At 38.5% G+C, this 14,646-nt stretch overlaps 1 protein-coding gene across 1 annotated transcript in view; it reads right to left on the bottom strand.

Moving 5' to 3' along the window:
* NIT2 (nitrilase family member 2) overlaps nucleotides 1–12,847 on the bottom strand; it is a 31,730-nt gene extending 18,883 nt beyond the window's left edge. Inside the window, exons 1-4 of the mRNA XM_074301014.1 lie at nucleotides 11,335–12,847; nucleotides 8,522–8,640; nucleotides 5,777–5,897; nucleotides 1,757–1,845 (exon numbers count right to left, since the gene is read on the bottom strand). Of these exons, the coding sequence (XP_074157115.1) occupies nucleotides 1,757–1,845; nucleotides 5,777–5,897; nucleotides 8,522–8,640; nucleotides 11,335–11,635 (630 nt within the window). The 5' untranslated portion in view covers nucleotides 11,636–12,847. The remainder of the gene's footprint in view (nucleotides 1–1,756; nucleotides 1,846–5,776; nucleotides 5,898–8,521; nucleotides 8,641–11,334) is intronic.
* Nucleotides 12,848–14,646: the final 1,799 nt, after the last annotated feature.

Below are 14,646 nucleotides of genomic sequence, written 5' to 3'. Positions count from 1 at the left end.
TCAAAGCTGACTAAAAGTAGAATGGGATGCCTGGAAAAGCAATGGGCTCTATGTTTAAGAAAAGGACAATGACACTTTTCAGGAATGTTAAGAGTGGAGAATCCTTGTGTATGAAGGTTCAATAGATGATCAAGGGTTGCCTTCTACTCTCAAATTTTGTAACCTGGTCAACTTTTCTTGTCCTCACCTTCAAGTCTCATTCTTGCTTCCTCTACACTAACATCTCATGTCCTCCTCTTCTTTCACCACATAGCTCAGATGTCCTTTCCAAGCTCTCCTCTCCCTGGCTGCCAAAGCAATCTCCATCTAGGACTCCTCTGCTCACAACTTTCAGCATCTTCCTAATGACTCTGGAATAAAAACTACTTAGTCCAGCACTAAACACAATCCACAAAATGGATCCTCAGCTTTGCTGATATAACTCCCTGACACATTGCTTCTCCTTTCTATGGAAATGAACCATATTTGAAACATTCCATCTCTTTTAGGCAGGCATTCTCAATTATTTACACTTTCACTTATCTGAGTTCTACCGCTTCCACACCCATCTATCACACACATTTTTCATTATCTTAGATGTTTCCAGGCATATCTTTTCATATTGGATTTTTTCCACCAGTAGAATTCAAGTTTAAGAGACTGTATTTGTCTTTGTAGCTTCTATGTCAGGATAACTATTTCATCTCCATACTCAATCGGTTGTCAGGTCTTCATCTCTCACACCTACAGCCTTCTCTTAATTTACTCAGCCACAACTCCAATTCAAGTCCTTATCTCTTCTTCCCTGGACTACTGAATGATCTCCTTGTTTTCAATTCCTCCTCTCCACACTTATTCTCCAAAGACCTATTCAACTGAGAATTCTAAAGCAATGGCCTAAATGTTTCACTCTCCTGCTGAAGAAACTTTAGTGGTTTTCTCCTCACTCTAAAATAAAATGCAAACTCCTGTTTGGAACTTACAGCCCTTTCTAAAATGCTTGCCTCAATGCCTGAAATGTTCTCCCTCTCCTCACTATCTCTTGTTAACCCCAGCTCCCTATATACTTTGTAATTATTTTGTATATTTCCTATATTTAATTGGTCCTAGTACAAGGTAAATATCTAGAGGAGACTAGAACCATCATCCTTTTATCTTTGCAGCCCTTCAACCTAACATGACATAGACACTTAATAAATGCTTCTCGAATTTGAACTAAATTTTCTTGTCAAACTAAGATGTTGGCAGCTACCAACTGCTGCCTTCTTCTAACCTCTGGGACTTATCTTTCCAAAATTCTGAAATCTTCCCTTCCCTGCTAAATCCTCAGCCTTTCCTGTCCTTGACTTCCCCTCTTCCTAAAGATTTGTCCTGCCATGACTTCTGTAGTAAGTTTTTCTCCAGTTCTCCTTCCTGTCTCTCTGACCATTCCTGTTCAATCTCCCTGACAAATCATCACTGTTTTCTCATCCCTTTAAGTAAGGATAATCTGTTCCAGAAGTTCTTCTTTCTTTATACTTTCTCCATCAATGATCTCTCTTCTTCCATGGATTCATATAACACATCCAAAAAGATTATTCCCAAATTTACCTTTTATCTCTCTCTTGAATTCCAATCCCACTTCACTGACTACTAGATAGCTTTACCTATAGGCATTTAAATTAAACTTAATCACCATTTATTAAGAATCTTTTATGTGCAAGGTATTGGGCATACAAAGACAAAAATGGAGGAGGTCCACCAACAAGGACAAATGAAACTTAATCACATCCTTTACCTTTCTGTGCTTTGCCAGAAGAGCTCCATCAGGACCAAACACAGTACAGGTGTTGTAAAATTTTCCATCATCTTCTTCAGGAATGGAACCTTTCATTAAAAGAAAAAACAAAACAAAACACATAAAACATCGACATTTTTCTGAATGCAGCATATCAGACTTCAATTCTCATGTGGAAAATGAATTAATGATTTATCAATATTTTCTGATATGCCCAAAATAATACTATTAGATCACATACTTTCCAAAGTATTATTTCTCACTATATATACTTTTAGAAATAGGTTCCCATTTGTATGAGAAATAATATCAGGGCAAATAACAAAAACAGGTTTGAAAAAATCCAAATGTTCCCTAATGTAAATATTACCCTTAAGCAATTAGACACTAATCTGTGATTTTATATAAGAAATAGAAAACCTCCAGCTCTCAACTTTCATTTGGCTTGTGGGACAAACATAAAGAGAGATTATTTTCACTAAGGTCTTGAAGTCTTCAAATGAAAGAAAAAGTTTTTGGTAGCAATATCCCAAAAGACCACAAGATGGCAATGTGATAAGTCTGATTCCCAGAGTTTATTTTCTGTCTCTACTCTTTTTTAAGTGAAATGGTTTTTTAAATGTTGAATGTCAATACAACTAGTTAAATTTTTCCATTAACTTATTTTACTTAAATGAATTTTAACCTATAAAGCCTAACAATTTTTTAGTTACTTTTTAAAAAGTTCCTATCAGGCCGAGCGAATATAATAAAGATGACAATACTCCCCAAACTAATCTATTTATTTAGTGCTATACCAATCAGACTCCCAAGAAACTATTTTAATGACCTAGGAAAAATAACAACAAAATTCATATGGAAGAATAAAAGGTCGAGAATTGCAAGGGAACTAATGAAAAAAAAGTCAGAGGAAGGTGGTCTAAGTGTACCTGATTTAAAGCTATATTATAAAGCAACAGTCACCAAAACCATTTGGTATTGGCTAAGAAATAGACTAGTTGATCAGTGGCATAGGTTAGGTTCACAGGACAAGATAGTGAATAAAAATAGCAATCTAATCTTTGACAAACCCAAAGATCCCAAATTTTGGGATAAGAATTCATTATTTGACAAAAACTGCTGGGAAAACTGGAAATTAGTATGGCAGAAACTAGGCATGGACCCACATTTAACACCACATACTAAGATTAGATCAAAATGGGTCCAAGATTTAGGCATAAAGAACGAAATCATAAATAAATTGGAGGAACATGGGATGGTTTACCTCTCAGACTTGTGGAGGAGGAAGGAGTTTGTGTCCAAGGGAGAACTAGAGACCATTATTGATTACAAAATAGAACATTTTGATTACACCAAATTAAAAAGTTTCTGCACAAACAAAACTAATGCAAACAAGATTAGAAGGGAAGTAACAAATTGGGAAAAAATTTTTACAGTTAAAGGTTCTGATAAAGGCCTCATCTCCAAAATATACAGAGAATTGACTTTAATTTATAAGAAATCAAGCCATTCTCCAATTGATAAATGGTCAAAGGATATGAACAGACAATTTTCAGATGATGCAATTAAAACTATTTCCACTCATATGAAAGAGTGTTCCAAATCACTATTGATCAGAGAAATGCAAATTAAGACAACTCTGAGGTATCATTACACACCTGTCAGATTGGCTAAGATGACAGGAACAAATAACGATGAATGTTGGAGGGGCTGTGGGAAAACTGGGACACTGATGCATTGTTGGTGGAGTTGTGAAAGAATCCAACCATTCTGGAGAGCAATCTGGAATTATGCCCAAAAAGTTATCAAAATGTGCATACCCTTTGACCCAGCCATACTACTACTGGGCTTATACCCCAAGGAACTACTAGAGAAGGGAAAGGGTCCTGTATGTGCCAAAATGTTTGTGGCAGCCCTTTTCATAGTGGCTAGAAGCTGGAAGATGAATGGATGTCCATCAATTGGAGAATGGTTGGGTAAACTATGGTATATGAATGTTATGGAATATTATTGTTCTATAAGAAATGACCAACAGGAGAAATACAGAGAGGCTTGGAGAGACTTACATCAACTGATGCTGAGTGAAACGAGCAAAACCAGAAGATCATTATACACTTCAACAATGATACTGTACGAGGATGTATGCTGATGGAAGTGGATTTCTTCAACATAGAGAAGAGCTAATCCAATTCCAATTGATTAATGATGGACAGAACCAGCTACACCCAGAAAAGGAACACTGGGAAATGAATGTAAACTGTTATTTTTACCTTCTGAATCCAATTCTTCCTGTGCAACAAAAAATTCGGTTCTACACACATATATTGTCTCTAAATTATACTGTAATATATTTAACATATATAAGACTGCTTGCCATCTGGGGGAGGGGGTTGGGGGAGGAAGGGAAAAAATCTGAATAGAAGTAAGTGCAAGGGATAATGTTGTAAAAAATTACCCATGCATATGTACTGTCAAAAATGTTATAATTATAAAATAAAATTAAAAATTAAAAAAAAAAAAAAAAGTTCCTATCAGAAATCTTTTGTTTATTCTCATTCACTTTTAATATAAGGTTATAGTTATATTTCAGTCTTGTGGTTCTACCGTTTTTTAAAATTTGGCATAACTTTCATAAAGGTTTTTCCAGATCTGTTTTGCTTTTAGTCTCCAACATTAAATATATGAGCCTAAGATTTCTTTGCATTCCTCATCAGTGTTGATAGTATTACTTTCCATAACCACAATTTCTTTAATCCCAGTGTGGGAAATTTATATCATTACCAGTTTTGGGGTTTTTTTTTTTCAGTTACACACACACACACACACACACACACACACACACACACACACACACACACACACACACACACACACACACACAATGCTATGAAAATTTTTCAACAGATAAATTTTCTCTTGCTTTTTAAATAACACTTCAGGGAACATTGCCAACAATGAAAGGTTACTCAAAGGATACTACTGTTTTTGTAACTTTTACTGCCAGACTGCTCTCCAAAAAAAATTGTACAAATTTGTTATTTTGTCAATAATAAATGTGTGTACCTATTCCTCCATATAATCACCAGCACTGTGTTTCCATTCTTTTCTCTCATTTCTGCCTCTTACCCTTAACTGAGCATAACAAACCAATTTTTTTAAACTTTTGGATTTAATCCTAACTGCCTATTCTAATTTTAAAAGCAGAGTATATCAGTATGTTATAATGATAAAATGGAAAAAAAGCAATTGGGTTTTTTAGACCAATTTTAGCTCGTCATATTTTGTGTAAATTTAAGTAAATTGTTTAACCTACTTAGGATTCAGTTTCCTTACCTACAAAATGGAGATATCTACATGTTACACATTCAGATGAATTTGTGACTCATCAAAGTGGGAATTCCCTCCCATCATGCAAATTACAGTATATCCATATTGGTCTTTCTTGAGCCACTCTTATCATATGTAACAAATATAATATACACAACATCAAACAACAGAACTATATAATAACACATTCACAAGGGAATGGCAAAAGCTTTTATCATAATAAATACAATTTAAAAAAAATTTCTTTCAAAAGAATCTCCCTAAATTAATCTAAGTTAATGCTGAGCTTACTCATGTGTCTCCAAGAGAGAAGTTTCTTCACCCCTCACATTAGAGGCCCCACAGTAGAGATATATTGGACACATTTGATGTGATTTTTATTTCATCTTTTTCTGATAAATATGCCAAATATCAAACATTTTCAGATAATCATTTTTGTATTGCTTAGGAAAATGTTCATTGAGAAAACCTATAGTTTGGAAAAGTATGTCTTCAACATTAGTTTGTTCGCAATAGGGGAGAACAGAAAAAATTCAAATAAAAAAAAAATTTTTTTAATACAAGAAAACAAAAATGATTAAAAGCAAATGTCCCATAAGAACCACTCCAAGGTGTGGCACATCCACATAGACATGAACTTGAATTCCACAAAACATATTTTTATAGAAATAAAGAGGGGCCCCAGAAAGCTACCTCCAATGAGATAAACTTGACATTCTTTGGCTAAATCAGAAAGTCTTCTTGTGCATTCACCGGGGATTGGCTCTGCATATTCAGGAAAGAACTTTGCACCATAGGGAGAATTAAAACACTCCTAGAAGTGAAGAAGAAAGGGGGGGGGGAGAAGATGTTAAAGGCCTTCTTCTGGAACACTTGAAGAGAACAGTGTCTTCTAGAAAAGGGTCGGCTCCTACATGGCCCTTCAGGGCCATAGTAGTCCTGAAACAGAGGATGCCACCCATTCCCAACAAGGCAAGCCATATGGGCCCAGGCCTTACCTTGGTGATCAAGAGACAGATTCAGCTCCTATGTCATCAAGGTCCTATCTTAAAGGAAAGCCATAGGGGTCTAAGAGAAGTTTACAGACTTGCTGCTGATATCATCTAATCTTTGGGCCTAAGGACATTACAGGCTCCACTGAGATAACCAGGATTTATAAAGAAATACAAAAGATTGAACAACTAACTATCTGAAAAGCCACCTCTCTATTCTTCTTTCTGGTGATCTAAAAAATGAAAAAACTGAACTAGGTGATCTTTAGAACAAAGTGAACATCTGTGATTAGAAATAAAAACTGCTCTCATAATTTGCTGAAATTTCCTTTCTATCTGTTCTTTCCCACAGCTGACTCATATAAATACTGACATAAGCAAATATCTATATAAATATAGCATAACTCTAAGAGAGGGAGATGGAACAGTGCTGAGAATTTACCTCATGTCTTTTTTTTTTTTCCTTTCACAACTAAGAGCCAGTCTTCAATGATCTGTTCTTAAAAGCCAGGCATGTTCTAAACTTGTCTCAGGAAGAAATTTTTTTTTTTTTTTGGCCAAACATTTGCTGAGTGACTACAGAGAGACAGGACTGAACAGTATCATGCAAAATATTTTGTGCTATAAGGGCTAGACTTCAAAAAAAAAAAAAAAAAAAAAAACCAAAACTGATTGTGCAAGGTACACTTTATATCCAATGTGATAAAGGTGTGACTTGATAAATAAGAATTAACATGTATCAGATCTTGTCAATGCCAAATCATGTAAAATAAGTGGCTGTAGCCAAAGGACATACTGTATATTAAAGTTTCTTAAAAATATAAAAAGTTGTAAGATTTACATGTTTAACATATATTGAATTAATTGCTGTCTATGGGAGGGTGTGGAAAGAAGAGAGGAAAAAAATTTAGAACTCAAAATTTTGTATGGATAAATGCTAAAAATTATCCATGTGTATATTTTGAAAATAAAAAGCTTTAATTTAAAAAAAAAGATTGATTGCATTAATTAACAAATTCATAATTTGTCCTGCATTTAACACAGGATAGGGTTGGCACATTTAAGAGTTTATTAAGGGCTTGCTAACTTGATTTTTTGCTTTCTTTCATTCCAAGTAATTCAGATACCAGTGTAGCTAAGACATCTCCTGCTTCATGATGCCAATACACACAAATAAAATAATAATAGTATATAATAAGCATATCAAAGAGGGGTAAAGCAAAGTGCTAATTTGAGGACTGAGAGTAAAAGTTCATTATTAACACCAAAGAGGAGGGAAAGGCACCCAAGACTTAGTAGAGGAGGTACCCTTTGACTCATAATTTAAGGATGCATAGAAATTCAACATTTGGAGTTGAGCAGGAGGAATAAGGAAGATTGTGGACAGAGATAGATAGATTGAATGGAACACAAAGCACATGGAAGAGAGCACTAAGAGAGAGAGAGAGAGAGAGAGAGAGAGAGAGGTAACTCTTTAATGTAAAGGGCTTTGTCAAGGATAAAAAAAAAAGTGCTTGACAGATAAAAGGGACATGGAAGATCTTTGAGCAGAGAAGGGGTATAACCAGATTGATTATATGAGTGAGAAAGATTCTCCTGGCAACTTGAGAGGTAAATAGGAGAAAAGGTAAAAATAAAAAAAAAACCTCTTCAGAAGCTGTGACAGTAACATAAAAGGTAGTTAGTAAGGCCTGCATTACAATTGTGATAGCATCAACAGAAGGAAAAGGTCAGATGTGTTCAATGTAAGGAGGCAGAAGCACCAGCGCTTGGCAACATACTGTTTATGAGAAATGTCAAACAGGGATGCATTAAACTTGACGTGTGAACATGAAAGATGGGGTGAATCACTGAACCTAAAATAACCAGATAAAATAACCTAAAAGGACCAGATCTAGAGGCTGGGGGGAAGGGGGAGGAAAGAGTAAGGAGTAGGGGAAAATAAGAACAAGTCTGTAGAGAACTGGAGATGCTTATCTTGAAATCTTAAGGCTGAAAACAGATTTAGAAATTAATGGCAGGGAGTTATAAATTTACAAAAGTGATAAGCAAAGGAGAGTATAAAAATAAGAATACAAATAAACCTTTGGGGAACAACCACATTAAAGGTCTAGGAAGAGACAGGAAAGTTAAAAAGAATTAACTAAGTGTAGTATTGGGCCAAAAAAAAATCATCTGCGTCAAGGGGTAGCCTATAGTGATCAAGGTGAAGACTAGAAAAAGCCCACTGGATTTGATCACTAGGGGGTCAATGAGACTTTAAAAAAGAATTTTTTAAGTGAATAACTTGTAAAAGATATAGGATAATACTGGTGAATAAGAAGAACCAACCTCAAATAATATTCTGATACTCTTCCCCTAGGGTTTCTAGGACTAGAACTGAATTGCGTGATGAGAGTCAGAATTTTATTAGGTGTGTAGTTCACAGATGTCCCTTTATACTTACAGGAAGACTTATAATTTTGGCTCCTTGATTTGCAGCCTTCTTGATAAACTCACCAGCTCGAGTGAGATTATCTGCCTTGACAGAAGACACACGAAGCTGGATGAGAGCCAAACGAAATTCTAAGAACACAGGTAAAGGAAAATTAATACTAAGGAAGGCAACATTTACTATACAAGTAAAGCATACAAAAAACTTCTAGATAGAAGTGGAAGCCATAAACATCAAGTGCTCTGAAAAACTGTGGGACAACTTCCCTTCCTCACCCTCAGAAAAACGATTTATATAATAACAACATTGTAAAGACAAACAACTTTGAAAGACTTAAAAATTCTGATCAATGTAGCTCAACCATAATTTCAATTGCCTTATGATAAAGCAGCCTACCTACCATCTGACAGAGAACTGACAGACTCAGAATGCAAACAAGCCCTATTTTTTTGAACATGGTCAAGACAGGAATTTGTTTTGTCTGACTATTCTTATGAGTTATAAGGGCTTTACTTTCAACTTTCATTTTTCAAGAATCAGAGGATAGAAGAGAAAGAAAACAGATTTCTGATCATTGAAATAAAAATAAAACATTTTCTAAAAAACCCAACTGTTGTCAAAGATATTAAGTGATTTGCCTCAAATCATACAGATAGTAAACAGAAGGACTATTACTTGAACCCAGGCTCTCTGACTCTACATCCCGGAAACTACTCAGAATTAAATTATCAGCAGAGCTAAAACTAGCATTTAGATCTCCTAAAGTTCAACCCCAAATCTTAACATTATACAACAATGACTTTTGTAAAAGATTTAGCAAAGGTCCAGTTTGAATTTATTAAGTGCCTACTTTGTATCAGGCTCTTTGCAAGGTACTGAAGATATATCGATATAGAATGAAACAATTGCTCCCTGCAAGAAGTTTACATTCTAATGGGGAAGATACACAAATATATTTATAAATATATATTTATGTTACATAATTTATATAAATACATAAAATATAAATATATAACTTGTATATGTATATAAAAGTATATACAAAAGTAATGAAAAATACAAGGTAGTTTGGGATGGAAGATACTAGCAGTGGGGTATCAAGTCCTCAAGCAGCTTGAGCTACATCTTAAAGGAAGAATTCTACGTTTAAGAATCACAGACTCAGAATTCCATTTAGGTCAATTGGGGTGGGCTGGAACCAGCTCTAATCAACCTGTACAGATCGTTAAAATTTTCAGTGTGAACACTTTCATCCTGTAAAACCAACAAATTAGAGCTTGATTTATTTTTGTTGTTTTGTGTTGTTGATTGTTAGACTTAAGTGTTGATGTAGATTAAATTTAAGAGTGTGTGTATATTTATTTTTTGTTGATTGTTGATTTTTTAGACATATTTTTTTCTGAAGAACACAATTGTAAATCATTTAAAAATGCATCCCTCAATCAAATCTATAAATGATAACTGAGAGAAAATCTAGCCTAAAAGAATCATAGTAAAATAGTGATAGCATGAGCTTCCTCCCAAAATGCACAGCTCCGAACACACAGCTCCCCACATCTTCAGGTTTTAACAATAAATACACCATCTATCAAAGAGCACTTTAGGGAAACTGGGGGGGGAGAGAAAAATGAGGGGAAGAGTGAGACAGATTCCAATTATTTTCTAAAGAACAAAGTTCAGAAGTGACAGAATTGTTACCACTTAACAGCTTAAAACAACGAACAATTAGGATTAAGGATTACATATTAAAGAAAAATTTTGATTTTCATAATTATCAAGATGATATGTGTAATGTATATATTAAAAATCTAGGTCTCTCCAAGCTGCCTTTTCTGGCTTGGGAGTCAGAAACTCACAGAACAGCTTGAAATCAGCTCTCCCATATATGTTGGGTAAATGGAATCAAAGATTGTAGAATCTGTTCCTGTCACAGAACTCTGGCCCGTTCCCCCACCAATTTAAGAACCCAGTGACTTGAGAGAACGCTTCCCCCAGGACTGAAGAACACCCATATTGTCCCACACTCGTGTCATAGGAAATCAATCAAATCCTGAAAATGACTGGACTTTCCCCCTCCCTCCCCATTTATGATTCCCGTATAAAATCTCTCTCTTTCCTGACACAGGGGGAGTCTCCCGCACTGGAGAACTTCCCACGGCAAACTGTTCTCCCTCTCTAGAGAGATTAGCGATCTCTAAAAAACCCGTCCCCGTTTTTAGATAACATCTGGCGTCATGAAAGCCTGGGGCACTGGGGGGGAGGGGCTCTTCTCAGAATGCTTTCCAATGGATAAAATGCAATATGCGGAATTATTAGGAAAAGCAGTTCTGAGCAATTGAATAACTGAGTTATTCAAATGCTTTTGAAAAGAGCGCCGAGCACGGATTGGGAACTTCTCTAAAATCTGAGGGCGGGTTTCGGAGGCTCAGTCCCCAGTTCTCGGACGCCCCTCCGGTAAATCCCGGCTCTGAAGCGATTCTTTAGCTCAGGTCCGTCATTTCTCACAGACGAGAAAGCGGGTCCAGAGGGTAAGTGCTTGGCCCAGGATCACGTGATTAGATATGTGTGGGAAGCGGGATTTGAACCAGGTCTTCTTGACTCCACTTCCCGAGCTTTCTCTCCCCAATGCTAGGCCTCGAGATGCAGGACAAGAAGGGCGGGTGGCCCAGCCCCGCTGACCGGGCTGGCTCGGGAGCAGCCTCTCAACCCCGGGCCCGGCCCCGGCTCCGGCTGTCTGGGAGATCCGCGGCCAGAGAGCCGGGCTTGCTCCAGGGCTCAGGAGCCGCTCCAGGGGGTAGGGGCGGGGATTTCGTCCCCGCACTTACGAGCCATCATTTTCGACCCAGGTTCCATGAAAGAATGCACACGCGCGCACGAAGGGGAGGCGGCGAGACGCGCAGAAGGGTTGACGCACGAAGCCGGAGCGTGAGGGACACACGAGCTCTTAAACGGAAGCAGGAAGCGCTGGCTCCGCCCAGCGACGAGGGGAGAGCGGAGCCGGGGCGGGGAGAGGCGGGGCTCGCTTTCTCCCTTTGGGCGTGGCCACGGCAGCCTCGGGCTCCCCAGCATTCGCCACTCCTCCCCTGCCCACCCTGGGAAGCGTGCAGCGGTTTCGGCTTTCTCCATCCCGGACTCTCCCAGGTGTGGCCGCGGCTCGTTGCAGCGGGTGGCCCCACTACGCGCAGGCTTTGGCGGCTCCCGCAGGGTTTCGAGGACTGCCCGGGCTGCCCACGCACGCTCCTCTTGGTGGACTAGACGTTCCCAGACTTTTTCTTCTCCACCTGTAAGCTCCTTGCGGGCAGTCTAGTCGCTTTTGTGGGCTGCCTGGAGCCCCCCCAACAGTGATAGGTGGTTAATAAATGCTCGTGCTCCCGACTCAAGTGTTTGCTGGCCCCCGCTTGGGGAGATCAATGGAAAGGGATGGAGTACGGAAAGCTGAGGCCGGAATCTGCACCATGAAAAAGGATTTAAACTGTAAACTTTAATCTAGCAAACATTAAGCACCTACTGAGTGCCAGGCATGGTGCTAGTGTACAGGGGGCAGCTGTTTCGTTCGTCCTAGGCTGCTGTGCTCCACCATGTTCCAGCTCGGATCTCACGTGTGAAAGCCTCCTTCCCCTCCGCTTCCTTTCCCTTTGCTTGTCCCCTCTTCTCAGAGCCACCCTGACGGTGTACCCATGACGGGGGTGAACTCTGAAACTGTCCCCTTTGATCTGTAAAAGAAGGGAGATTGGCGACTCCAGAGTCTGGGAGGGGGCATATTTTCTAGACGAGCCTTTTTCTAAAAGCTGCAGCATCATTCAGCTAGAGATCTCGGGCAAATCACCAACCCCCCGCCATTGATGTTTTGGGGGTAGCCGGATCCCCATTCAGGAAATTTCAAATTCTGGGAGATCTTGGTCTGATAATCAGCTCAAAGTGCCCCCAGCCCCAAGATTTGCTCACAAAATAGGTTTGTTAACACATTCTTTGCAAAATCTCATTAAGACATTTGTCCACTAAGAGCTTCTTAGTGAAAAATAAAATTTCCTTTTTTTTTGCCAGTAAGATTTCAGGTTCGTGAATTCCTGTTGAATCTGCAACTCCAAGACAAGAGGGGATTCTCACATCTCAATTCTCTTACCACTAGAATAGTATCACCCAGACCGCCCAGGGGTCATTCCCCCTAGACGTCACTCTGTTCTTTTCGCTGGAAGCCAATCCTGCACCCCCTTCATTTTCCTTTTATTTATTTATTTATTCATGGAGTCTTCTTGTACTCCCAGCTGTAGCACAATGCCTGGCACTAGTTAAGTGCTAAATAAAGCCTTGTTGACTGACTTGACTGGTAAAGAAAAGTAAAAAGGAAGTCTTTATTTTCAAAGTTTAAGATCCCTCAGGGGAGATGAAATGCAAACAACTGTGTATAAATAAGATTTATGCAGAATAAAATGGAGATAATCTCAGTGAAAGAAGGGCCTTCTAGGCAGAAGAAACAGCATGAAGTTAAACTTTGTATGGGAGAGATAGATACACAAATACTACTGTAAAACCTCAGTTTCCCTGAATTATTATGCTATATCCTGAATAAAATATTATGGCCAGCCTCCCCCTTTTTCCTTACCCCATTAAGCTCTGGTGAGTTTGTAAACTCCAGATGGCTTATCTCAAATGCCTGGGTAGTGCTCACTATCTCTTGCCCCAGACTTTGTCTCTTGCTATCTACCTTCTTGACTTCCAATCTGTCAGAATTAAAAAATTATGATCCTTCCTAAAATTATGATGTACCCAGTATTCTACCCTTCCCCTTGCCCTTGTTTCCCTTACAGCTGGAGCCCTATAAAAGTCTCTGGAATTAATTGCTCCCAGTTGGATGCTTTGAGACAAGAGTCCCATTCAGCCAGCTACTTTTGGCTGGTCCAAATTTTCCACTATAAAAATATTAAAAACCTAATCTCTGTCTTTCCTCAGTTTCTCTGGAATTACACTATAAGATATAAAGTAAAAAATTATTAAGCATCTACAAAGTATCAGACTACATGATAACTGCCAAAGATAGAAAGGCAAGAGTCCCTGCTCTTAAAGAATTTAGTCTAATGAGTGATATGGAAACTGTACAAAAAAATTATATGTACAGGATAACTCAAGAGATAACCAACAGAAGAACATTCAGATTTTAACTAGGACTTGAAAGAAACCAAAGGAAGCAGAGACAAGGGAGATTATTCCAGGCATGAGGAACAGCCAGTGAAAATGAACTCACATGTCCTGTCTTGTGCAAGGAACAGCAATCACTGAATCCCAGAGTAGCCAATGAGAAGTAAAACTGGAGAGAGGAAAGAAGCTATGAAGGTCTTTGAATCCTAGAGGATTTTATACTTGATTATGGAAGTAATAATGAGCCACTGCAGTTCACTGAATGGGGAGGGGGAAGGGTGTTAAGATCAGATCTTCATTTTAGGAAGATCACTGACAAGTGAGTGGAGGATGAAATGGAGTGAGGAGACTTGAAGCAGAGAGACCTAGATTACTGCAACCGTACATGTCTGAGGTGAGAAGTACTTGTACCAGAATGGTGTCAGTGTCAGTGAGAAAAAAGCACATGAGAAATGTTACAAAAGTAAAATTTTGGCAACAGATGGGAAATAGGGAAGAGGAAGAAAGAGTGAGGAGTGGTCAAGGATAACACCTGGCTTGTGAGAAGTGAAAAACTGAAAGAAGCTGGTGGTGCACTCAGAAGCAATCATGAAGTTTGAGGGAAGATTTGGAGAGAAAAATAATGAATTCCTTTAGATATGTTGAAGCGAGTTGTGGTCCCTTTAAGAAACTGCATCTGTGATTCCTTTCTGATTCCCAACCCCTCCTGGCTGACACATTATCAATCCAGGATGCCAGGGCCTTTGATATACAAATCCCAGTCAAAAGCATTCCTTTGAATTCCAATAGGAGATCTGGGCTTGTCCCAGCCCCCATCGGATCTGAGCCAACTTGGGACTCCACCCATGGGCCCCCTTTAGCTAAATATCTCATTAAAAAAAAAAAAGAGCCAAACTAAAATCCTCTCTTTGCAGAGATTCCAAATATGCCAGCTATATACCATGCTTGTCATCCCAAGGAGCCTCTGCCCACTGGAATACTCTTTTCCAGTGCCATCTTCT

This window comes from Sminthopsis crassicaudata, chromosome 3 (genome assembly GCF_048593235.1).
Source record: "Sminthopsis crassicaudata isolate SCR6 chromosome 3, ASM4859323v1, whole genome shotgun sequence".
NCBI classification, from domain to species: Eukaryota; Metazoa; Chordata; class Mammalia; order Dasyuromorphia; family Dasyuridae; genus Sminthopsis; species Sminthopsis crassicaudata.
This window is presented reverse-complemented; position numbering and strand designations above follow the sequence as displayed.